At 38.4% G+C, this 26,769-nt stretch overlaps 4 protein-coding genes across 28 annotated transcripts in view; 3 read left to right on the forward strand and 1 right to left on the reverse strand.

The window, feature by feature from the left end:
- The window catches only part of LOC124307205 (apoptosis-stimulating of p53 protein 1-like), a 34,798-nt gene extending 30,755 nt beyond the window's left edge, over window positions 1-4,043 (forward strand). For 7 of the 8 annotated variants that reach the window (XM_046768673.1, XM_046768679.1, XM_046768674.1 and 4 more), the window contains one exon: window positions 45-4,043. The gene's annotated coding sequence lies outside the window, so the exon portion shown is untranslated. The remainder of the gene's footprint in view (window positions 1-44) is intronic. The other variant, XM_046768672.1, reaches the window with a different exon arrangement.
- On the reverse strand, window positions 3,443-9,084 carry LOC124307225 (uncharacterized). 5 transcript variants are annotated; one of them, XM_046768738.1, is made up of 6 exons: window positions 8,878-9,084; window positions 7,940-8,070; window positions 6,274-6,454; window positions 4,910-5,381; window positions 4,377-4,603; window positions 3,443-4,150 (listed from the first exon to the last, which is right to left on the reverse strand). In XM_046768738.1, the coding sequence occupies exons 2-6, from the start codon at window positions 8,049-8,051 to the stop codon at window positions 4,063-4,065; spliced, it is 1,080 nt and encodes a 359-aa protein (XP_046624694.1). In that variant the 5' UTR covers window positions 8,052-8,070; window positions 8,878-9,084; the 3' UTR covers window positions 3,443-4,062. The 5 variants fall into 5 exon arrangements, with proteins under 5 accessions (XP_046624694.1, XP_046624692.1, XP_046624691.1 ...); XM_046768736.1 differs by having other exon boundaries at window positions 8,846-9,084; XM_046768735.1 differs by having other exon boundaries at window positions 8,869-9,082.
- A 137-nt stretch (window positions 9,085-9,221) lies between these two features.
- On the forward strand, window positions 9,222-16,672 carry LOC124307204 (thyroid adenoma-associated protein homolog). Of its 10 annotated transcripts, none has more exons than XM_046768663.1 (15): window positions 9,222-9,342; window positions 9,836-10,021; window positions 10,112-10,252; window positions 10,362-11,018; window positions 11,762-11,868; window positions 11,942-12,266; window positions 12,370-12,618; window positions 12,697-13,083; window positions 13,286-13,561; window positions 13,942-14,139; window positions 14,269-14,462; window positions 14,650-15,235; window positions 15,383-15,524; window positions 15,628-15,890; window positions 15,956-16,672. In XM_046768663.1, exons 2-15 carry the CDS (start codon window positions 9,854-9,856, stop codon window positions 16,289-16,291), a joined length of 4,029 nt encoding a protein of 1,342 aa, XP_046624619.1. In that variant the 5' UTR covers window positions 9,222-9,342; window positions 9,836-9,853; the 3' UTR covers window positions 16,292-16,672. The 10 variants fall into 10 exon arrangements, with proteins under 10 accessions (XP_046624619.1, XP_046624625.1, XP_046624626.1 ...); XM_046768669.1 differs by having other exon boundaries at window positions 9,836-9,998; XM_046768670.1 differs by having other exon boundaries at window positions 9,235-9,331.
- Window positions 16,673-17,584: 912 nt separating this feature from the next.
- LOC124307202 (uncharacterized protein CG43867) overlaps window positions 17,585-26,769 on the forward strand; it is a 58,155-nt gene continuing 48,970 nt past the window's right edge. For 4 of the 5 annotated variants that reach the window (XM_046768653.1, XM_046768655.1, XM_046768659.1 and 1 more), the window contains exon 1: window positions 17,585-17,970. The gene's annotated coding sequence lies outside the window, so the exon portion shown is untranslated. The remainder of the gene's footprint in view (window positions 17,971-26,769) is intronic. The other variant, XM_046768654.1, reaches the window with a different exon arrangement.

Below are 26,769 nucleotides of genomic sequence, written 5' to 3' on the forward strand. Positions count from 1 at the left end.
CTAGTACAATATTAAATTGTTATCTATAATTTGAATCACCTCAGGCTTCAAAATTTAACCGTGGCTGGTCGGAAAGTTCGATGCCGCTAACACGCAAATGAGCGATCCACTTATCCCCGTAGATCTCTCTCTACTACTCACGATCCTACTCACTGACAATGAGCGTTCAGATCACGAGCTGCCACCTGTCTTGTACGATACAGTTTATCTTTGAGCAGGCCCCTGAAGACCGCTTTACACGGGGTGAGATTCCTACCCACCCTTACGATTTTTTTTTCAACCAAGTATTATTTGTTATAGAGGTCCCACACGAAACATTTACCCTTAATGGACGTACCATGGATATCCATGATGGATATGCTATACCCTTATTAGGCATACATCTCATGCAACTGACAATGAAATGAAGCACATTAGAGCTCTATGAGACATTCAAATGTCCGCTTATTATACGTCTCGTAGAACAGTACTAGACATCCACACACATCTCCATTAGAGATCTTGTGGATTTTGTGGAAAAGAAATTTGGACCTCCAATGGACGTTCTTTCTATCTATTATTCATGAGCAATCTCAATCTTATACGATCTTATAAATCTTAGATCTATTATAGATACGTAGAGTTCCATTAGATAGCCACATAGATCTTCAATGGAAATATAATGGATTTTTTGGGGTAGGAAATTAATACCTTAGTCGACGTTATTTTTATATCATCTACTCTTGTTTACGTATCATAAAAAATATTAAAACATGATCATGTGTACATTTTGTTCGGCCCTAGACAAAAAGTCCAAGGCCTATGCAATATAAAGTAGGCACTTGAGAACAGCTATCATAAATCTGTTAATACCGGACGAAATTCGATGCAAACGAAAGGGTACCATTGCTGGGGATTTGTACAACTTGGCGCTCTCTTTTATGACGAAAGAAGATAGCGACGATTTGTCGCCTGGTGGTTGTCTATGGTACCTCTACTTATGTGCATGGATATTCATAGCATCCAATAGATATCCATCACCGGCTTCAATCTGACCCGTAGATATTGTGGATTTCTGTAGATGTCTATTAGAGATACACCATGGATATGTACCATTTGTGGAGCTATGGATCCTGTATGGACCTCTAATAGATGAGCTGTTCCGTGAGGGGTATAATGAGGTAATACAAAGATATATCAGCGCATAGTCTATAGAGTTGGCTAACAATAAGTGACAACCTCTATTCTCAAATTTATACATTTTCGAGGGAAACGTGTAAGGCGTTAGTAGTGCGACTATATTTAGGCAATTCTTTCGGCCCGGCCGGCGAGGGGGGTTTTCTTATTGTTGTTTAAAAATCCCAATGAAGAAATTATAGCAACTGGTATCGTGATAATCCATACGAATTGGTTCAAATACGACTGGGCTGGTTGGTAGAGCCAGGTCGAGTTATGTATGAGGGATATTGAAACGGGATCTTAATCGTGTTGATGGAATATTAATTATGTATAGAATTCGATAGAAATTATCACATACATTAGCCGACTAGTACCAATCCCCATTCAGAGAGAAATGTCTCAATTTTTAAATATACGATTAAATCCAATAAAAATTTAAATCGACCTGCATTGTTGTTTTTAATCAGGGCTGAAGGTATTCATTCTTGCGGTTTTAAGCCTAGAATATTGGATTGTTAACCTCCTTTCCCTGTGTAAGGGAGATGTAATTCTGTAATATGTCATGAACGTCATGAATGACCCCGTACACGTAACACCATTAGCCATTACTGAGTCCCAATAGTAAATTCCTGTAGTTTCAGCCAACTGTCAGGCGATCGCCTCCAAAACATAAATTTACAGTTAGATGGCCGACGGTAGCAGCAAACTACTAATCTCTGCTTGTTCAGATTTAATCATGATTTTTTCCTGACAAAAATTCATTCAGCCAGCCTCGTCATGAGATGGGCATCCTCCTCCTAACTGCGCTACCCCCACCCCCACCACAGTACATGATTGGGATTTTAAAAACTCTTACGTTCTGTCCACTTGTCCATAGAATGAATAGCTAGGTACGGTCGGTCATGTAAAAATTTTTACTTACGAGTATAACAACTTAGAGATTTGCTTCAACTAAATATTTCAGTTTAGTCGAAGTCAAATATTGGTTTCCTAAAAATTTCTTTGGGGTTTTCCCTCTGAAATTTTCAATATCCAACGTTCTTCGAATTGGACGCATATCCCGTTGACTGAAGATGTATAAAGACTGCCAGCCTTACGGCCTTTAGCATGCCAGTGATGAAGGTGCATTGGAAACAAAATTGCAGTATTCTGCTATGTCAATTCGATTTTACATTGGAATCCCATAGGACGGGCTGGTAAGTGCATGGTGGTACAATTGCTCCCAAACCCACCCAGACCCGATCAACCATTACGAAAAATAATCCAGGGTGAACAATTTTTGTGTATCTTCAGTCAACGCATTACCTGGCAACTGTATGCTTTGGGCTTGACAATCTATTATTACATAGTTTGTACATAAATGGTGTTAAATAGGCCACAAGAATCTCTGGAGGTAAGGTTCCCTATCCATAAAGTTGGAACCAAATAACATGAGCACTACCTACTGATAACATAGATTCTGAGTAGGCAGTAGAAAAAGGTCACAACAAAATGAAGGCACCTTCTGCTTTCAGCTTTACGAATAGGGCACTCCACTCCGATGTTATTATAATTATAGTTATTGTTATTATACAAAGAAACTGCTTAAGCCTTCTAGCATAAGCAAATAGACCATCCTATTATATTGTTACAATATTATAATCACACGGTTATCAAAAGCTGAAAAAAAAGAATACCTACGGTTTGTTAGCAAATAAAACATGTGCCTTCAAAAGTAACAATTAATACGTTAATTCAAAGAATAGTGAATTGTATTATCAGAAATAAACTGTTTCTAATAATATTTGATTAAATGGGATTTAATTTCCTGTATGAGTTAGAGCACCTAATTTTACAACTCATACATAGATTTCCCGAACTGCCAATCTTTACTCACACATGTTCTTTCAGAACATTCAAAATGTAGCAACGGCAGGGAGCGCATGCTTGGATTATCCAATAGAAGCCATGCGGAAAACTCAAGGCTAAGAAATTTACAAGGAAATAAGCAAGAGATTATGAATATATGTAACCCTGTGTTATGTATCTCAGACGGAAAAAAATTTTCTTAAATTTAATTCAAGGTTTGTACCATGTGAATGTCGAATAGAAGTTTGTACATTCATGTAAAATCGACACTCGTTTGTACAGAATGTCAGTCTAAACAAATCAAGAAACTTACTTAATAACAATTGATTTCAACAACTTTATAAAATCTATTAGATATTGACAAATTTTTGCAACTGTTTATGCCATGTACCTAAAAATAAGGTTGGGGGGAAAAATGTATTCAGAACACAGTACGTTATTCTAGTCAATATTTATTGAATGATTCACAGCTTAAAAAAAATTGAATAATGGTTCTGTCCGGAATAATCTGTAATCACAGGCCTGTCGGACGTGCTTATTGATCTACTACGTGGTCGAGTAAAAATAAATAGCAGTATACTCCTCACATTACGAACTAAACTGGTGCTCGCTGTTACGTGAGTACGTCAATTTTAGGATAATTTAAAATAATCTTATGAATCATATCATAGTAAAGTTGACCCGCTAGTGGCATTGGGCAACCAATGACGATGCTTCAAATAAAACATGACATTTTACGCGCAAATAGTATAAAAATGTTTAGTTGCGTAAACCGTTAAAAGCCACGGAAAATTTGTCAACAACAATCATATAAGGCACAACATGGATTTAGGGAAACCAACCAATCTGCAAAACTTATGTAAGATACAAAAGTTTTGTAGTACGTAATGGATTCATAAAAACTAGCCAATAAGTCAAAGGTTATAAGAATACAGTGATAATTGATAGGTCATCTGGAAAATTCACTCGTGTGTTTGAATCTCAGCGAGAATCCCACGGTGTACATGTCTGAATTGTCACGATACTGTTTTCTTTTAGCAAAAACAAGTCATTAAGTCATTTTTCTGCATTGGAGAGAACCTTGTCTTTAGCCACTTGAAGGCAGAGTCGTAGATCTTCACAGTCTGTCGACATTCTTTCGAGTCTGAAAATGATACAAAAGTTCAATTACCATCCAATGGACATGTGTGTATCATACTAAAAGTAATTGTTGTCAACATAAAATTTTCGACAAAGTATTTACAATTGAATAACGTTATAGTTAGTAGTTGAAATTTATCTAAAACTAACAATAACATAAACAAAACAACTCAATACCATGTGTCGAAAATTCGTTAAATATCGCATTTGAAAATAAATTGCCAACTTACTGGTTCACGTAAATTTCCAACCTCTGGGGTTGAAACTTCCCTCGCTGCAAGGCTGCAGCACAAAAGCACGCTAAAGCTTTGAAGCAGCTTCGGCTGACGTTTTTCAATCCATTATGTTCCCAATTTGGAATTTCTTTAGATATAGCCCAAGCAGAAAATGTATATTCCATTACAGAGATCCAGTGCTGAGACTCGACGAGGAGCTTACCCTGATTTACCAGGGCTGCCTAGATCCATTCGGTAACGAAAATTTATTCACAGCATCAAGATAATCAAAATGGAAGCGTAAATTACAGTAACTATCCTTTCGATAGAGTGAACAGCTATAAAAAGAATAACCTACGCTACATGCGTAGTTCATCATGCAATTTCATCAGTACTATGGTTCTTTCATGGAACACGGTACATAAATTGCCATACAAAGGATGAAAAGACCGGAGATTAATATCCGTCCGAGGAATTTCAAATTTATATTGCAATATTCAAACTGAATGGGAAACTTTAAATGGTCAAGTATTGGTGTGATTTCATACCTGATACGCATCGAGATGAACCGTGACATCACTGTAGTTCATCACATCTATGGTCGATGATAAACTTGCATGAATATTTGTTCTCAGACTTTTCAGTCTCTCTTCTAAAGGTTTGATATCTACCACTGGGATTTGTTTTAAAATCACTTCTCGCAGAGGTCCGTCAGATGATAATGATCCACCTTCTTGCATTGATATAAGATTCATTATGATTTTCACTAATTGTTCATTACTGAGTCCCTTCAACAGGTCATTGACCAAGGTAGTAACATGACGTCTGTTGCGAATCTCATATTCCAATATTGTCGGTGCAACATTACAAGATTCAGTGGGAACCTTCATTTGTTTTTCAGGGGTGTTGAGTTGCTGCTCATTGCTATCGCCCAGCATGAGTCTTTTTCTTGGTGTACTCCTCAGCATAATATTAGACTTAGTCGGACTTTTCACAGGGGTGCGATCTCTGGAGCTCAAGCTGTTCAAGGAATATGATACAAGCAAAGAATATTTGTGGGTCAAAGAAATAATAAGATAAGTTTGATTAGTTTGTTATACGAAATAATCCACAGAATTGGAAATTGATGAAAAATATGAACATTGTACCTGTCAATGCTGGAATTTAAGATTTTCCTGTAACCACGGTTATTTTTGTCATAGTTGAATGCCTACATTATATTATTTATTTAAAACTAATCAGTAATCAATATTTTTTTATGCAATTTGGAATTACTCCTAAAGTAAATACAGTGCACTCTATCAATGGGGCTGCTTCTTCGCTTCCGCACTCGGTTGCTGTCCCCCACTTCTCGGCCCAAGTTTGTCTTTAACGCACAACTCTGTCAATAGGGCCGTGCAGCTAATGCAATGATTCTGTCATTTCTTTGACCACATAAACAAACTTATTTCCAATGAAACATAAACCCTTCATGTAAAACGTTTATATGAATAATTACACATAAAAAAAATCAGATATGTTAATAGAATATTAACATACAAATATTTTTTCAGGCTAAAATAAAATGCAATAGGAGTCTGACCCATGTAAACAATGTATCCGCGCGTGCATGAGAGGCTGGCCCTAATGAGAGAGTTTGTGACTTTTTCGTGACGGGACGCTTGCGTGAGGTAACTGGTTCTTTACTATTCACAAAAAAAAGTTAACTACCTGGTAATGAAAAGGTAAAGTTTCAGGCACCTCACATTTGGTGCTGATTTCTAGAATTTTCTTGTCATCAGATGCCTTGGAGAAAAGTGGTCGCCATACGATATATACCAGTTGTTCAAAAAATAAAAATTTACTATGCACAAACAACTGGATAAAAAGTACCTATATGTGCATAATGCACATTAACCAGCCACAGACTCACCTGAAAAGGCTGTCTCGCTTTCGCGCATCAACATCAGGAGACCAAACTATAGTTTTCCTACGCCGACCACGTTTTTGTATAACAAGTTCATCTGGGCTAGGTGCTGGACTCCAAGAGTCCAATCCAGGTCTACTGTTAGCAAGATTATCTACAGCGTTTGCATCCAAGGTGATAACTTCACCTGAAATGAGCACAAATATTAAGTATACAGTAATGATATTAAGTAATGGAGAGTAAATTGAATTTTCATTAGTGGGGCGGTCGCAATGTATTGCCACATTAATGAATAAATTTTGTTTAAGACATTGAATGTTTACAATAGTTCAGGTGATGCTATATTCAAGTAACTCAGATGACAAAATGTATGCACATTGAGTATACAATGCATTCGCGATGTGAGGAAAAGTAGTCACGACATACGTGCAGTATGTGACACATGTTACACAAGAATGATACCACTCGTTCTCAGTGAACAGAGGCGATAATTACTATTCAAAAATAATAAGACATAAATGTTATGAGACTGCTTAAAAAAATTGATGGAATATGAAAGACCGTGATATATCATTAACATGCCTGTACATTTATGGCTACCTCATAGGAGAGTAAAAACACATTTTGTGAGTGACCACAAGTGTGCTTGTGCTTGAATATGAAATAAAATAGTAAATGATTTCACAAATTCAAATAGCTGGGGCTCAAGTCTATAATGGTGTTCGCCATTGGTCATGAGCATGCCAATATTTCTTGCATGCCTGCTGACTAACTGTGGACCCGATTTTAGACTCATAATTTGAGCAAGTATGTATAATATTACCCCTTTTGCCACACGCTGCATTCAGCTCGCGATTGCAAAGTACCATCACAGGACACTCGCGCATATGACATCACAGTATATATCCTTACGTAGGCAATACGTTTTCTGCCAGGTTGCGGCGGCAATAAGAACACTTTTTTGGCATAGTGACTTTACGCCCACAAAATATAAACGTTTTCCTGTACATGACGCCTACTGGGATTTAAAATATCCAACTCTACACCGGCGAACACAAACGTTTTTCCATACATACACCTACTATGACAAGGAATATTTTTCGCATTTCAGAGATATGACTTTAAAACCCTCGTATGATCGCCCAACACTCGGAGCATAAAGTTGTAGTTTATGCCCTTGATAAGAAAAATTTTATTTCATTTTATTTGGACAGCGTAATAATCGGGACATGACTGTGCTATATATCACACAATTGTTATCTGGGAAAAGTTACCTTCATTTCAAGTTTTCGGATTATTCCTAAAGAATCAGAACTAAAGAATAAATACAATTTCTTATTACCAATTTACAATTTGTATAGGTATAGTAAAATGCTGCTTGTTATTAATACTGATTAGAATCTGCAAACACGTGCTTTTTCTCACTACTTTACTGACAGAGTATGGAAGTTCATACGAACATTTATCGATTTTTCTGGCAAGTACCAGGTACATTAGTCATTAATTATTTAATACCAGAAGGAAAAACCATTTTATTTCTCCATTCAAGCATAATCTGAAAACTCACATTGGGCCATTTAAGTGATTCAACAGATATAGTATAGCATCCCTTAAGAGTCAATCGAAATTTTTTTACGTGCAAATAGGTCACCGGGATAAGCATTTTAATTACCTGGTGAGACAGCAAGCCCTGCCATATCAGGTATTACCGCCAATGCTTGCCGTGCAGACCGCCTACGAACACCATCTGGTCGTCGGAGAAAATCTCTATTTGGTGTGTTCATTGTGCTCTCGGCAATTCAACTGAAGTCAGTAAGATTAAAAATACAATTTTACTTAGCACTGAAATGAATATTGAAATTACAGTTATTTGACTATAAGATCGAACTGTGCTAAATTTTATTGCTTGCTGCCTCCAAGCATCATTGAATGGGAAATTGAGTCAGTCATGCAGAGTCGATCATTCCTTACTGCCACAGCGATCCACATGTGCCGATAAAAATGCTTGGTTGGACATGAAAATTTCATAAGTGGCTATCTTTCAGACTAGGCATGTAGTTTCTCACTCTACTCGCATGCTATCAGAACACGCTTAGGCAAGGAACCTGCTTAATCCGGCTGTTGAGTCAAGAATGTAAACTTGACTCACATGGATAGAATACTCACTGTTGGCAGTAAGGTACTATTGACTTGATACGTAAATTAGAATATTTTATATTGTGACAAAATATATTCTCTGTATGCTAGATGTGCGAATGCTAATGATATTCACTTGTTATATTTACACGCACTAGCTCTTTCCAATTTTTTCGTAGACTGAAAATATTAAAATGCAAATCTTGATATAGATATCGTAGCACAAATTGTATTACAAATAGATTACCAAGGAATTGAGCATTGCCTGCAGCGGGAATAAATATCTCAAAGCATGAATAGAAAGTTAAAAATATTGATAGGTAGGAAAGTGACATCAGCCCTAGCTAAATGTGTAGGACAGCGGACACAAGAGATTAATCTCCATCTCTTTCCTTTTTGCCCAAATTTGTATTGGCTATCGGGATCTGAGTAGATTAATTACGGTTGTTTATGTGAAATAAATACCCTCGATACCCCACAGTCACACCGTATTCTCAGTAAAATGACGGTATAATCGAACGGTCAAAACACAACAGGCACACTGACACAATGCAATGGCCGGAATTACAGAGCAAAGGTTATGGCGCGAAGTTTATGCATTTCGCGCGGATTCCGTATGTTTACAGCATTAAACGGTAAGGCTGGATTCACATAGGCGAGGGTGGCCGAGGGGTAACCAACCAAAATGCTTAAAATATATTTTCCCCCAGAATTCAACCATTTTGATTGGTTACCGCCCAACCGCGCTTCGCGCGATTGCGCCCATGTAGACCTACCCTAAGTTTATGGGTGCATTTTGATATTGGCTGGCAGTGCGAAAACTCCCTAGGACAGAGGCAGAGCTATTCACGACCTTGGCAGCACAAAAGAGATAAAAGATTGGAGTGAATCGCGGCGGTTTCGTGAGACGACCCATCCAATCACCATGGTATACGGCTGGTATACCATGATATTTCTATGCTCTTAATTCATTGTTCATAAACGTTGTTGTAGGTTGGTTTTTGCCACTTTCACCCTCATACTACTGGTTTTTTATTGTCATCTCATCACCTGCTGACATCGAACGTCAGTATGATAAGTTTTCTGAACTAATTTTGCTGATATGAGACATGTCAAGTGATTGTAATGATATTTATCCATTCGTTCAGTATCGCAATTAATTCTTCCAAAATATAGCTGTACCATGTCATCACGTATTACAAAATTTCTCGAGAATACTCTTCTCCGAAAATACCATGTGCTCCTTAAGCGTGTCGCTGCGTGAAAGCTTTGGAAATCCATTTCAATTGACACTCTATATTACAACTGTCAAAAGAAGCATATATTTAAATTTCTCAGTAACCGGTATAAGGCAAGATTGCCACTATACTTTTGCTACATCTATCTGCTTTCCATGCTACAATTCATGACTCACCCAGTAAAATAATTTCAGGTTTTAAGAACTTCAAAAATGGATATGACCGAAACGGAATTGCATGTGACTCTGAGAAATCTGACACTTAGGAAAAAAAGTGGTGAATTAGATACTCCAGAGAGGTTCAACAACCAAGATGAAATGTGGAGAAATGTTATTGATTACGAAATATTATGGAAATGTATAAAACATCGTTCCCTCGAGGTTTAATATTTTTTAATAAGGATAGTGTGAGCAACATCTCTGTGATTTTTGAACACTGAATCTATGTGAGTTCAACATTTCGTTTTATAGATCAGGCGAGATACGATGGAGCTTTTGGTGGTATCGAAAAAAAGCACTCAACGCTTTACAGCGGCTGAATATCAAATGATTGAAACATTCTTGTTATATAATCTGGGTGAAAAAATCGAGTTGGCACCATTAATCAAAAAGGTGGAAAGTCATTAATCAATTCTTCACTATCTTATTTACATGCTGTGGCCATTATTAACAGCATCCAAAAAACTGAGCATTTTATCAATCTCAATTGTTGCTTTTCCAGGCAATAAAACGCACTAGAGACAGTCTAGTTGTGCTGCGGCGAGAAGTCTTGAGAACAGTTAAAGGTCAGAATTCTGAAAATAGTAGTAAATGTCGGCCGAATCAACATGAAGATATTGAAAATATGGCGTGCCACAATGCCACAAGAATAGATATCGAATGTTTCATACAAGACTGCGAATCATTTTTATGTTCATTGCGCAAAATTTGTGTAGACAATTTATATCCAACAGCAAATTACGAACGCAGACGGACATGCCTACAAATATTATGCCATATGCAGGACATCCTGGATGAAGAAATTCTTTGTTTAGAATGGGATACTGTTCAAGCAAAATCTTTGTTCAACTGTTTATTGTTAGATACGTATGAATCCAATAAAGAAATGGTCTACAAAATATTGCAGCTGGTGCCACCCAGATTTTTGGAATTGGATAATAAAGATACTGTAGATGAAATCATACGAACCGCAGTTGGACTGGGAAATAGCATTAGGCCAATTGATTCAGCTACTGCGGCATACATGTTCAAAATATGTACCGCATCTCCAGTAATTGTCGAGATTGTAAATCGGCATAATGAATATCTCAACCCTGATTGCGCAAGCAACACTGATGCGCACCTTTTACTGGTGAAGTTTCTTATTTCGCACCTTGAGGTAATAACATCACATTTATTATATTCTGCTAATTGCTAAGGTAAACAGAACATCATCAGCGCTTTTCTAAAGAATGTTGGGGTTGAATTATTGAGTCATCAAAATTATATAAAATTCATATAAAATTGGAATTCATATATTTTGTTGTGTGTGAAAAGTGCCTCTTGCAATTACAAATCAATTTCTCTCTCTGAATTTGACACTTTTATAATTCTGCATTATTGAACTCTATGAATTTGAATTATACCCATTTCCCTTGAAAAATTTTTGAAGGTCTTAAAATCCAGATAGCCACCCGCCTTTAGACATTTAGCTGCGTGATTGATGCTGCACACAAGTTATTTATTGGTGGCGATAATTGATAATTAAATGGGTTATATCATCCTGGGAGTACAGCCTAACAAGCAGTTTCATCCCAACTTAGTCATAATGGGTTTTCAACCATCTGGTTATGAAGCGCAGCCAAGTGTCAGTAGGGGATAAACATTTCTCAATGACAAATGTACTGATGCCATCGTAAGTAGTAGCACACTTGTAAGAATGACATCAAGAAGTTTATAGCAGAAATGTAACAATTCATCAAATGATTCTGGGGACATTAGGAAAAAATCGAAGATTGTTTCTTTATCAAACTTCAATAATGAGTTGAATCCATTGAATCGATTGACGGATAAATTTATCACCCTAATACCTGCGTACAGGTACTTGGTATTTTGTACTCCGTTATTATTTTTTTGATCCAGAAACCATTGGAAATTGCACGCGATAATATCGTAAGGGCTGCCAATAAACATTCATTGTACGGATACCTTTACTGTCTGCGAAGCTTAATAACTGATAGCGATTTACAGTGAGTAACAGAACAATATTGATATCACATTTTAGTTTACATATTTACATTCCACTTCCTCCCCCGTGACTAGTAGGAAATTGCCAACTGACGAACGTTGGCGAGAGCCCATAGCTCAACTCATCAATATTTGCTTGGATTTAAACAATGCTGTAGGACAAATTGTGAATAATTCATCACCAGAAGGTCACTTACCAATGGATCTGAACCCGTTCAATGTCCAACCTTCATTGTTTGATCAAGAACTATCGGAGCATGAGAAAGTGACCACGCCTCAAATGGTACTACTTTGTGCTTGGCGTACTGTCAAGGAAGTCAGCTTAATTTTTGGCTACGTCACATTCAAATTGCCTATAGATGGGATGAACGGAGTGGTGGGTCTTTTAACAGAAAACCAGGTGATCATTTTCATTCTTTGAAAGACCAAAATTAGACAATTGAAAATATATCGATGACTGTAGTTTATGAAATGTCATTACCAATTTCTTTAACAATCGTCAGGTTGTTCAAGTCGGAGAGCACTTTGTCACTTTGTTGAGCGAAACTAAACATAGAGGGGCATTTGAACAAGCTCACGTCGGGTTTGGACTGTTATGCAGACGCTTATGGCATTTGCCAATAGAATGCGCATTGAAGCAACTTCCTAAAATATGGCTGCTGGACTTGTTGCTAGCAGTTACAGGTTTATCACCCAGAGATAGTAAACTTTGCGCAACCAGGAGAAGCGCCGGGGTACCTTTTATGGTTCAAGTAAGGAAGAGTGCCATCATTCTACCGTTTAGTGGAGAAAGATTCAGCATGTCACAGACCCAATCCGATTATTTTTAGGCACTTCTGACCTCCGAAGAGGAGTCGCTAACAGCTGTTATAAGACATGGGGGTAGTTTTACATTTCACTCGACCATGCGGATATTACTCGGCTTAACCAACTTGAAAGATGACTACAACATAGAAGCTGAGATGTCATCTTTGATCTACGATGATACTGTATTTACACAATTCAAAGATCAATCGTCCCCTCTCAGTCATACTGAAAAACGTACAAGTAACACTAATCGGGGCAAAAAATGTTACAAACTTGCTGAGATCAAGTCTCATGTAATAAATATACTGAGAGCTCTCTTTAGGCACTGTCAGCTAGGAGACTGTGTGAAGCCTTACATCGCCGATGGTGTGATTACAGCAATTAAAAGCTACAATGGGAAAACATGGGCTGCAAGTTTTAATACAAACATATTTGTGATAATTGTGTGAAAAAATTACATGAATCATAACTAAGATAAATAATTTATACAGATACACAATTAGGTTAATAATGAAAACAGTGAAACTTTGAAATACATGTGATTTTTTTTGCACCCGTTTGCTAGCTATTTGATCGGCTGAATATAAGTGAATGTTTCCATTTACTCCGCAGGAAAGAAACGCTGCAACTCTTCTGTTCAGTGCTATGGTCGTTCGTATTTTTGGTGTCCAAAGAACAAAGGATCACTTGAATTTGTCAGTTCACAACCGAATGACTGGTAAGGTGTTCTTCGAAAAATACCCTACATTACTGGAATTCATGTACAATGAATTGGAGAAATTCGTGGAACCGGGTGATACACTTATAAGACCAGGAGTGCAATCTGTGCTACTCCTGCTATCGCGACTGTACCCTGGCTGTCACGACAGTGCCGATTCAAATTGGAAGGTATGGTCCCAGGGGTAAATCCCTAGCGAAATTATCTGCATTATAGTTTCTTTTGCTTGAATCTCCAAACATTTCGTTATGTAGCTTTGTGACAACACCTCGCCAAATCCTTTTAATCCAAGTCGATATCTTTCAATATTTTCCAATTTTATCACATATATCATAATAACTTCTACAGTTTCTGCACGAAATCCCCATTGCCATCCACTCTTTCCCAGCAAACAAAACGTAAAAATTATGCAATGCCAATGTTGAAGAATGCCAAGCACTCAGGATCAGCAATGCAATTATTATTAACACTATTGTGTACAGTGAAAGTATTATGTTCAATTTTTCTGATTTAATTTTTGTCTACATCTCTGTGCTCCACTTATTTCCAGGTTGCAGCGTTCATTAATATGGTATCAAAGTGTGCAAAGAGTCAGGTATACGAGACACGTGAACTCGCGGCCCGAGCCTTGGTTCCTTTATTGACACAAACTACTGCTTTGGCCGTGTTTTCCAAGCTGCTTGAAAAAATATCAATGGAATCTCAAAATTATTCCAATATTAACATGATTCATGGATATATCTTGCAGGTAAAGATTAGCGTGTGGATACATAAACTAGATATTTACTTGTTACATCGTAGAAGTAGCATCAGCATCGTTCTTTCTATTCGATTAATAGATTTCAAACATCATTGGAAATTTTTTATTTAATTACAGGTATTACAGATCTCAAAGAGTGCAGAGTTCAGTAGTTTCATAGTATCGAGTGCACAGTTTAAAATTTTTATAAAAAAATCAGTTTGGATTTTGAAAAAATTGGAGTGTCGAGAGCGTGGAGCAGGGGTTAGCTTTCCATTGGCTACTGCTTACTTGGAAACTCTATTACAAATTTATCAAGCCAACGACCAATGGTACTATCATCAAAACATAGCATAATAAGCAGGGTAGTTTCTGTCTGAAAATTATATACTTTTTCATCACTGCAGTGAAAAACCGTTAAATATTATACATACTTTGTTCGCATATATTCTATGAATACTGCTTGCTGTATTGTATAATTATTGGTGCATCATTCCAAATTCTTTATATGTATTACAGGTTCAGTGAATGTGTTGAGGATGAAGATGGTGACCTGTTTTTCAGAATCAAACTTCACTTGATTCATAGCAACATTTTAAGCAACGGACCAGGTAGAGAGATTTATGAAATCACTGCTGCAAAATTTTATACATTGTGGTGCCCAGTACACCACGACTGTCCTGATTCATATAGATTATCATACAGTGAGATAACGAAAAATAATTGGACATCACTATTAAATCACAATAATATGGACGTACAGATCATCTCATGGATAAAATCTACAGAATTAGTGAAGAGCGCTGTCCACACTTCGTTCAGCGAATCACAGCTTCAAGATGTCATATGTAAAGCAAATAGAGCAGTTGAACAACTCATCACTGATCCAAACTTAGAAAAGGCAGTATTCGATTTTTTATTTATTATTCTTAGCAACACCAGTAACGATACCCTATTCAAGGCCAAACCATCTGCATTTTCGAACTTACTAAAGAAGGTTATGGTGTACTTGTCAAAAAGACTTGACAACCAAGATTACTATGTAACCAATAGTTTTCTAAAGTTGTTGGGGGCAATTTACGGAGAAGTTTCAAAACAATTCCAGGTACACAATTTTATAATAACGTGATTGTACTTTATAACATTGACACAAATCCCTATAATCCAAATTCTGTTCATACATACCTGTCATATGTTGTGTGCCACCTTGTTGCTGTTCTACATAATTGATCAAGTATTGGCTTTCTCTCAGGATATTCTAACGATTGACGATAAGAAAGCAATACACAAACTTTTTTTGAAAAATTCGTGGATGGATTCATGTGACAATGATTGTAGACTTGCCGTCTCACAGACAATGTACAATCTATATGAGCCAGTAGTCAAAGACAATGGTAAAGCATTTTTCAAATAATCTGTATGTATTTGGAATAATTACAGAATTTGGGTACTTTCAATGTAAACAGTGCAGTCGTACATTATTTGATTTCATTTCAGATAATTTTGTAATGTGTTGGTGGACAATGCTTTTAAATCTTCTGGTGGACGATGACAAAGTCGTGAGATACCACGCTGCAGCCGTACTTTGCAAAGTAAACAATGAAAGAGAAATCATATGTGATACGGGTATGAGGCATAAATTTTTTGAGAGCTTTTCAAATGTCGTTGCCAAGTTACGCCCAGATATAGCAATAGTGTTATTATTCTCTTGGGGTGTTGCGACATGGCGAGAGGATGGCTACCAAATGGATGATACCGATGTAAGTAGGTTCAATAATTCTCTGCAAAAAAAAGCTTTCCATCCAGTGATAGTATTGTTCTGCAGGTGTTCAATAAGTGTCGAAATTACGACACATTTGAACAACTGGAAATATCAACCCTTTGTTTAATTTCGATGAAAGAAGTTGGCAATCATCACTCGTTAAACACGACTCTCCCATTGACGACCATAAGATGGTTAAAGAAATTATATGATTGCAAATTTACCTTTGCAACTTTGCCGGAATTTGTGAAAATACAATGCAAATACATTCCTACACTTGGAAACAAACTAGGAGACTATTTGGATCCAACTTACAGCGACAAGCTGCAGCAAGTCTTGGCATTTAAGAAATTCACTGATTTTGTAACACAAGAGACCAACGATGGAATTTTGTTATGATAAACAACAAATATAGTTGCAAGCTGCTATTCACGCTTGGATGAAAGGGACATGTACAGGTAACATTAAAAATTGTAACTAGTGGAAATTAGTCAACAAAACCACCTATGGGTATGGGAGGTATGAAAAATCATTCAGGCCATGCCTAGACCCTTGTCAGACCACCACAGGATTTTTATGCTCCTATAAATGCACATTGCAAGTACAGAGTAAGTTGAGGGTATTTTTCTTATTTTTAAAACTATTACTCTGGGTCATGGAAAAATAACTCTTGGATTAAAAGTACTCTTACTAATTTGTATATTTATGTTATTCTATGTTCCACGGAAAGTCCAAGTTTTTTCATAAAATCGATTTAATAAATCATTGTACTGAAACCAACCTCGTACACCTTGAGTACAGCCATTATTGATGATTACCAAAGATGACATTACCAGCAACGGTGCGCTTATTGTATGTACATGTATACCAGTAAAGTTTGTCTTTGCGGTTTAGTTGCACCCTTTGCAAGGGTTCTTTAGTAAAATTGAAAATTTCAATGCCATGCTGAAAACGTTGGGTATCATGCTTGATAATTTCTAATCATAAATAGCACATCTAATGATTTCTTATTCAAATTTATTCTCGATCTGATGTAACTTTCTGTGATGTAGAGCGCGACGAAGTCGAATCGACATTGTATGTGGCTAACGAATATATAAGTATGATCTAGCCGAACATTCCCATCCCGCCGGCGACGGAATGGCGAATGTGAGTGGAAAATCATACTATCCTTCTAAATATAAAGTGTGACAGTCAAAGAAATTTATCGATGCGTGCGTCTACTGGGGTAGGAAGGATCTAATACATCATTCAAGGCAATCGTTGGCGGTGCAACCCCGCGATTATGGGTGCCGAGAAACTGAATAAGTAAAAAGATGCCCTCGGGACGTTTATTGCCCGGTTTCGTTGAATAATTGATTTAGAAAAATCTCTTCTACAGCCGTGGCTCGCAACGCCCCCAAGGCGACGACACTAGCGAGTAGCGTGGTATATGAGCAGTCTGACGGGGTTGACTGAGGTGGTATACATGTATGATGTATGTGTGTACGCATGCATGCATGCGCCGTCTCGTAACACACACATACACCACTACCAAGGATTCGCCCATCCAAAAGCAGATATTCTAGAGCCTTAACGCGCCTTCCTACCGCGAGCTGTCGCCACGGAGTCGAGTTACCGTTCAAGTTTCCCATCATTTTTGTTCCCTTTCCGCGGCGAAGGAGCAACGAACCACACGAAACAAGTGAAGAAGTACATACATAGACTCACGATTCACGACCTCAATGCACAAGACTCGTAGCAGTTTTTTAGTAACTCTGTCCTGATGTCCGCCGAACGTGATATACCCTATGCTATCGTTGTCCCGTAGATTGCGGTGTAAAAATAAGCTGAACATGGCGTGTTCCCGGTACGGTTAAATTCCCGTTTCAATTCGTGTCGGCATAGCAAAGAAACATTTTGTTCCTGTGACACAGTGGTGTACGTGCCTGCGTGTGTGTGTGTGCTCGTGCGTGTGCGCGCGCGCATGGATGTATTTCGTGCACTGTTTTGTTAGGAATGGAGAATTATCTACTGTACAACGAGTACGCCCGTTCGTCAACGTCAAGGGCCTCTGTTTCACTTCTCTTCTTTCCAAGGTAGGCACACTAAACGAGGAACTCAATTACAGTTGCTCGTGTATGTTATGTACATTACTTAATCTCGCATCATCGTCGGCAGTCAACTACGTTCTCCGCTACGTCCTCCGCTACGTCCCAACGTCGTTCCCTACTTATGTGGGTACGTTACTATGCATACGTACGTGCATGCATCCGCATTCATGCATACGTGCATCCGTTAGACGACGAATTGACGACGACGCCACCGACAACGGGGATAATTCCACCCTACAGTCTGACCTACTTCGGTATTCTCTTTTTCAGTGATTGTTGGAAAATTCGCATAAGCTTTATGGCAATATGTATTTCAAAGTAAATAATAATAATTTTTCGAAGGTATTTCGATGCTGGACTAACCGCCGTGTATTTTTCTACGAAGAACTAGCCCTACTTCATTAAGGAGGCGATCCTTTTTTTCTTTTTTTCTCATTTATTTATTATACCTACCTATGACAATGCTTTGGTGTAAACAAAAATTGTCGATCATACTTCTACACACGATTTGCAATCTACGTCTAACTGCGATGCATGTTCGTAAGTAGGTATGTATATATTTACATACGACATGATACGCTCACGGCATACCCGACTAATATACCTTCAACCAGTAATGCGCCCAAGTTACATGTAATCACGCGGGGACATCTCACGTGTGAGTTCATTGAAAAAAATTATGGCCTAACAACAAGAAGAGTGATACGGGCAATGTTTCCAGTTTGTCATCGAAAAGTACCGCGGTTACTCTCGTAATCCTAAACACCTTTAATTGTAAATCGAATAGAGGATATTACTATATCCCTATATATATATGCTGCAGCATACATAAACGTTTCCATGCTGTTCTACGATCATATTTATTATGCGCAAATGTTTTGTAGCCGTTTGCTTTAGCTTCTACGTCAGATAACACGTGTTCCGTGCAAAATAGAATGTTGCGTAGAATTATTACTGTCTAGTAAGGTACGTGTAACGAACTCTACCGCCGTCCATGACCTGCAAAGCCCTCAAAACTTTGCTCCTGAGATTCCGCGTCCAGGGTGATTGTACTCGTAAAAAGATATTTCCGGAGTCATATTTTTACGTCAGTAAAAACGATGGGATTCAATTAATTATACCTGGACCTCACTTTTACATGGCGCCTGTGCATATAGTCACAGCCAGAATCATTTAATAATTCCTCGTTTTATTTAGACACGACGAATCGTGTAAGTTTATAGTATATTCATACGTATTATACGTAAGAGCTCGACCAATACCAGAGTAAATATATTCGTCCGACCTTTTGCATCACTACCTGATTTAGCTGCGTAACATCTAGTGGAGCAGAAAAAATGTCAGTCGTGTAACACTTGATTTGTTTGAAAAATTTCAAAGCGTGTACGTACAAGTAAAACTGCGAAACTATATTCAATCTTTTTTTCTGCCAGAGAGGTTGCTGTTTAAAAAAAAAATGTTTACACCACTAAGGATATATTGGATGCCAAATAGCGGTAAAAGGATAATATTTTGATTGTTTATTTTTTATTTATTGCGATCTATTTGTCATCGGTTAAATTTCAGAGTAAGTATGCTATACGTCAGTTTTTATCAGTCTGGTAGAACGTTAGTTACCTACTTCGACTGACGTGTGCGACCTAGCACCTCTTTTTCTGAAAATGAAAGGTCTGCCACCTATTCTAGTGGCACCCGGGGTAATTCCAAAGTTCTTGACAGTTTAGAGAAAAAGTTCGGCCATAATTACTAAAAAGACAATGAACATGAAATAGTTAGGTGACACCACGGTGTAACGTTGGTGACACCTTCCCGTGGCGCAGCATTTCGGACAAGAAAATAAAAATAATTTGATGTCCGATACTGACAGTTCTCGAAGAGTTCTATAGTTCCTGAAACTAAATGCAAGAGTTCTGGCATCTACGATTTTTAGCAATTCTTTGAAAATTCCGGTCAGCACCTCATGAATAAATTAAAAATATCTTGTTCGCCTGTAATATTTCTGACGGAGTTCTAATGTTCCTTGGGTGATCGAGTTGCAGTCCTATATGCTCGCAAACACCACTATGTGCGTATAAATGTAAGCTAGTTACGTGCATTACACATTACACCTATATGTATACTTGATGAAATTCGTACAGCTGTGTTGAAAGCGAGCAATTATGCATGCCGCGCCCGTAAAAAGATGACTACTACAACGACAGAAACGAAATAGATCCTTAGGAAGATTAGTCAGTATTTGGGTACCTCTCTCGTTCTGTACCGAGTCAATTATAACCAATGTCTGAACTTTGTCAATTAAGCTCAGGCAATTATATCTTGAGCTTGAGAAATTCACTGCCGCCGTCCCCTGACTATACACCTACGTGAAGTTAGCCCCCCATTTTGAGAAATCGGAATTTTCGAAAATTGTTCCAGATTGTTCTAAGTTTGTTCTACATTGTTCCAAAACTTGATATTGATAACTCGTGTAACACATTTGAAAAATGCTAAAAACCGTTTTTTGACCGAGCCCCCCACTTTTGAAAAATCAAACTTTTTTTTGTTGTTCTGGTTTGTTCTAGTTGTTCTAAACGATGTTCCAAAACAGTGAAGTCGTAAGTTCAATAGCGGGCCCACCAAAGGGAAAAAGAATTTTTGACTAGCCCCCCACTTTTTGAGAATCCAACTTTTTTCGATTGTTCCGGGTTGTTCTCGTTGTACTGAACATTGTTCCAAAACGGTCGAGTCGTAAGTTCAATAGCGGGCCTACCAAAAGGGAAAAAGAATTTTTGACTAGCCCCCCACTTTTTGAGAATCCAACTTTTTTCGATTGTTCCGGGTTGTTCTCGTTGTACTGAACATTGTTCCAAAACGGTCGAGTCGTAAGTTCAATATCGGGCCTACCAAAAGGGAAAAAGAATTTTTGACTAGCCCCCACTTTTCGAGAATCTAACTTTTTTCGATTGTTCCAGGTTGTTCTCGTTGTACTGAACATTGTTCCAAAACAGTCGAGTCGTAAGTTCAATAGCGGGCTTACCAAAAGGGAAAAAGAATTTTTGACTAGCCCCCCACTTTTCGAGAATCCAAATTTTTTCGATTGTTCCGGGTTGTTCTCGTTGTACTGAACATTGTTCCAAAACAGTCGAGTCGTAAGTTCAATAGCGGGCCTACCAAAAGGGAAAAAGAATTTTTGACTAGCCCCCACTTTTCGAGAATCTAACTTTTTTCGATTGTTCCAGGTTGTTCTCGTTGTACTGAACATTGTTCCAAAACAGTCGAGTCGTAAGTTCAATAGCGGGCTTACCAAAAGGGAAAAAGAATTTTTGACTAGCCCCCCACTTTTCGAGAATCCAAATTTTTTCGATTGTTCCGGGTTGTTCTCGTTGTACTGAACATTGTTCCAAAACGGTCGAGTCGTAAGTTCAATAGCGGGCCCACCAAAAGGGAAAAAGAATTTTTGACTAGCCCCCCACTTTTCGAGAATCCAAATTTTTTCGATTGTTCCGGGTTGTTCTCGTTGTACTGAACATTGTTCCAAAACGGTCGAGTCGTAAGTTCAATAGCGGGCCTACCAAAAGGGAAAAAGAATTTTTGACTAGCCCCCCACTTTTTGAGAATCCAACTTTTTTCGATTGTTCCGGGTTGTTCTCGTTGTACTGAACATTGTTCCAAAACGGTCGAGTCGTAAGTTCAATATCGGGCCTACCAAAAGGGAAAAAGAATTTTTGACTAGCCCCCACTTTTCGAGAATCTAACTTTTTTCGATTGTTCCAGGTTGTTCTCGTTGTACTGAACATTGTTCCAAAACAGTCGAGTCGTAAGTTCAATAGCGGGCTTACCAAAAGGGAAAAAGAATTTTTGACTAGCCCCCCACTTTTCGAGAATCCAAATTTTTTCGATTGTTCCGGGTTGTTCTCGTTGTACTGAACATTGTTCCAAAACAGTCGAGTCGTAAGTTCAATAGCGGGCCTACCAAAAGGGAAAAAGAATTTTTGACTAGCCCCCACTTTTCGAGAATCTAACTTTTTTCGATTGTTCCAGGTTGTTCTCGTTGTACTGAACATTGTTCCAAAACAGTCGAGTCGTAAGTTCAATAGCGGGCTTACCAAAAGGGAAAAAGAATTTTTGACTAGCCCCCCACTTTTCGAGAATCCAAATTTTTTCGATTGTTCCGGGTTGTTCTCGTTGTACTGAACATTGTTCCAAAACGGTCGAGTCGTAAGTTCAATAGCGGGCCCACCAAAAGGGAAAAAGAATTTTTGAGTAGCCCCCCACTTTTTGAGAATCCAACTTTTTTCGATTGTTCCAGGTTGTTCTCGTTGTACTGAACATTGTTCCAAAACAGTCGAGTCGTAAGTTCAATAGCGGGCTTACCAAAAGGGAAAAATAATTTTTGACTAGCCCCCACTTTTCGAGAATCTAACGTTTTCCGATTGTTCCAGGTTGTTCTCGTTGTACTGAACATTGTTCCAAAACAGTCGAGTCGTAAGTTCAATAGCGGGCTTACCAAAAGGGAAAAAGAATTTTTGACTAGCCCCCCACTTTTCGAGAATCCAAATTTTTTCGATTGTTCCGGGTTGTTCTCGTTGTACTGAACATTGTTCCAAAACAGTCGAGTCGTAAGTTCAATAGCGGGCTTACCAAAAGGGAAAAATAATTTTTGACTAGCCCCCACTTTTCGAGAATCCAACGTTTTCCGATTGTTCCAGGTTGTTCTCGTTGTACTGAACATTGTTCCAAAACAGTCGAGTCGTAAGTTCAATAGCGGGCTTACCAAAAGGGAAAAAGAATTTTTGACTAGCCCCCCACTTTTCGAGAATCCAAATTTTTTCGATTGTTCCGGGTCGTTCTCGTTGTACTGAACATTGTTCCAAAACGGTCGAGTCGTAAGTTCAATAGCGGGCCCACCAAAAGGGAAAAAGAATTTTTGAGTAGCCCCCCACTTTTCGAGAATCCAAATTTTTTCGATTGTTCCGGGTTGTTCTCGTTGTACTGAACATTGTTCCAAAACAGTCGAGTCGTAAGTTCAATAGCGGGCTTACCAAAAGGGAAAAATAATTTTTGACTAGCCCCCACTTTTCGAGAATCCAACGTTTTCCGATTGTTCCAGGTTGTTCTCGTTGTACTGAACATTGTTCCAAAACAGTCGAGTCGTAAGTTCAATAGCGGGCTTACCAAAAGGGAAAAAGAATTTTTGACTAGCCCCCCACTTTTCGAGAATCCAAATTTTTTCGATTGTTCCGGGTTGTTCTCGTTGTACTGAACATTGTTCCAGAAGCACAATGTAGTGGGTCGTACTTCATCATGATGTTCCATGAGTTTTCGGATTCCGCTATATTTGATACTAATTAAATCATAGGTGATTGATTTTATGATTTCAATCATGGTGTGGATTTAAAGAAAAAAATTATTATGTATCATGTATTTGGACGAGGTGCTTGAGCTCTGTTACGGCCCGATCCCAGAGCCTCTGGGCTGTTGGTACTTGTTGCTAGCTTCAGTTACATGAGCCAGACTTGGCGTGGAGAACGGAATTCACAACGGGAGTAGTTTTTCATGAGGTCATCTCCCTCGCGTGACCAACTTGACAAAATATTGTTACAAAGGGTGAAATCACCCGTTTTGCCCCCTCTTTAATGATCTAGTAGTCAGCATAGATAAAAGACGTTTATAAACCTCTTATGTCTTTAAAAAGAATAAGGTTGCTGCGCCAACCGATATTATTGTAAAAACAGTCTTGTTTCAGACTTTAAACGAGAAACACGTATCTTGCATTAAAAGCTTTTCACAACATTTTAATTTCGCCTTTGATTTTGGCTTGTTATTCACGCTCTTGATTTCTTCGACTAAATAAGTAAACTCGCGGATCCATATTTTATTAACGTAACGCCTAAAACGTTACAATATCAATGAAAAACGGGAGTAGTTTTCTTGAGGTCATCTCCCTCGCGTGACCAACTTGCCAAAATGTTAATGAAAAACGGGAGTAGTTTTCTTGAGGTCATCTCCCTCGCGTGACCAACTTGACAAAATATCAATGAAAAACGGGAGTAGTTTTCTTGAGGTCATCTCCCTCGCGTGACCAACTTGACAAAATGTTAATGAAAAACGGGAGTAGTTTTCTTGAGGTCATCTCCCTCGCGTGACCAACTTGACAAAACGGTAATGAAAAACGGGAGTAGTTTTCTTGAGGTCATCTCCCTCGCGTGACCAACTTGACAAAATATCAATGAAAAACGGGAGTAGTTTTCTTGAGGTCATCTCCCTCGCGTGACCAACTTGACAAAATATCAATGAAAAACGGGAGTAGTTTTCTTGAGGTCATCTCCCTCGCGTGACCAACTTGACAAAATGGTAATGAAAAACGGGAGTAGTTTTCTTGAGGTCATCTCCCTCGCGTGACCAACTTGACAAAATGTTAATGAAAAACGGGAGTAGTTTTCTTGAGGTCATCTCCCTCGCGTGACCAACTTGACAAAATGTTAATGAAAAACGGGAGTAGTTTTCTTGAGGTCATCTCCCTCGCGTGACCAACTTGACAAAATATCAATGAAAAACGGGAGTAGTTTTCTTGAGGTCATCTCCCTCGCGTGACCAACTTGCCAAAATGTTAATGAAAAACGGGAGTAGTTTTCTTGAGGTCATCTCCCTCGCGTGACCAACTTGACAAAATATCAATGAAAAACGGGAGTAGTTTTCTTGAGGTCATCTCCCTCGCGTGACCAACTTGACAAAACGGTAATGAAAAACGGGAGTAGTTTTCTTGAGGTCATCTCCCTCGCGTGACCAACTTGACAAAATGTTAATGAAAAACGGGAGTAGTTTTCTTGAGGTCATCTCCCTCGCGTGACCAACTTGACAAAATATCAATGAAAAACGGGAGTAGTTTTCTTGAGGTCATCTCCCTCGCGTGACCAACTTGACAAAATATCAATGAAAAACGGGAGTAGTTTTCTTGAGGTCATCTCCCTCGCGTGACCAACTTGACAAAATGGTAATGAAAAACGGGAGTAGTTTTCTTGAGGTCATCTCCCTCGCGTGACCAACTTGACAAAATGTTAATGAAAAACGGGAGTAGTTTTCTTGAGGTCATCTCCCTCGCGTGACCAACTTGACAAAATGCTAATGAAAAACGGGAGTAGTTTTCTTGAGGTCATCTCCCTCGCGTGACCAACTTGACAAAACGGTAATGAAAAACGGGAGTAGTTTTCTTGAGGTCATCTCCCTCGCGTGACCAACTTGACAAAATGTTAATGAAAAACGGGAGTAGTTTTCTTGAGGTCATCTCCCTCGCGTGACCAACTTGACAAAATATCAATGAAAAACGGGAGTAGTTTTCTTGAGGTCATCTCCCTCGCGTGACCAACTTGACAAAATATCAATGAAAAACGGGAGTAGTTTTCTTGAGGTCATCTCCCTCGCGTGACCAACTTGACAAAATGGTAATGAAAAACGGGAGTAGTTTTCTTGAGGTCATCTCCCTCGCGTGACCAACTTGACAAAATGTTAATGAAAAACGGGAGTAGTTTTCTTGAGGTCATCTCCCTCGCGTGACCAACTTGACAAAATGCTAATGAAAAACGGGAGTAGTTTTCTTGAGGTCATCTCCCTCGCGTGACTGTTCATATTTTTATCTATGTTGGTAAATAACTTTTTCATCGAACACGATTATCCTCCAACAATTTCCTACGTCCTTACATAAATACATAGGTGCGGGCTTTTTTTTTGAGCATCTTTTGGCGGACATAACGGTTTGGGCTTCAAGTCGTCGAATTCAACCCATTTGGTACCTTTTTTCACAAATGCAGTGTAGTGCCCCACTGATCTAGCCGTTCTTTCACCGACATACATAACGAGCCCTGCTAACACGTATTTTGTTCGATCCAGTTCAATCGAATTTGGAAACTGTTCCAACGAAACTGCATTAGTCGAACCATTGTCGCATTCAATAAAAATTTGTGGTCCGTATGTAACAACGGATGAAAATAATTGATTGCAACATCTTCTTTCTGAAAAACCACTGGTCTGCAATGCCTCGCCTAATTTCTGGAAGCTACTCGCTATTGTATTTAAGTTAATGAGTGGTATAGTCTTACCAACACGTTTATTTTTTTTGCACACGTCACATGTAAATTCCGCAATTGCACTCCAGTCTTCATGGAAAACATATTCACATAGATTGCAAATATTTGATAATGCATCTATTTTTAACAGTTCAGGCACCCGCGATGGTTGCTTGAAGCATTCGACTTGCTTTAAAATATTAGCTCTCAACTTATACACTTCGTTCGATGCACCTTTTTCCAAAAATAATCTCAAAAATGCGTAAGTGTTTGTTTGTAAGGTATCGACAATTTTAAGAAAAGAATCATTTCGACATGCTGCGGCCAAAATTTGCATGATGCTATCAAAGCCACATGTATTTTGTACTACAACTCTCATCTTATTATCCAAAATCACAGGGCAAATGTTCCCATTCTTCAGCAGACCGATATTAATTCGATTCGAATTGAACCCAGCACAATCCCAATCAGGACGTGGATCAAGATACGTCCGTTTCACTTTTTCTGAATCGTTCTTATTCCTCCAATTCTGTTGAACATTCAATTCGGAGGTCGCTGTACTTACATCACACGAATCTAGCTGCTGCTTCTTATTCTGACTCATACTGACACTATTTCCAATCGAATCTATCACGGATTCTTTTTCTTTTCTAGATTCTAGTTCTTTTAGTGAAATTGGGATTGTCGAGTGTTGATTTCGGTCGTTAGAAGCCACGGCTAATTTTGCTCTGCCACTGAAAGA

This window comes from Neodiprion virginianus, chromosome 6 (genome assembly GCF_021901495.1).
Source record: "Neodiprion virginianus isolate iyNeoVirg1 chromosome 6, iyNeoVirg1.1, whole genome shotgun sequence".
Taxonomy (NCBI): Eukaryota; Metazoa; Arthropoda; class Insecta; order Hymenoptera; family Diprionidae; genus Neodiprion; species Neodiprion virginianus.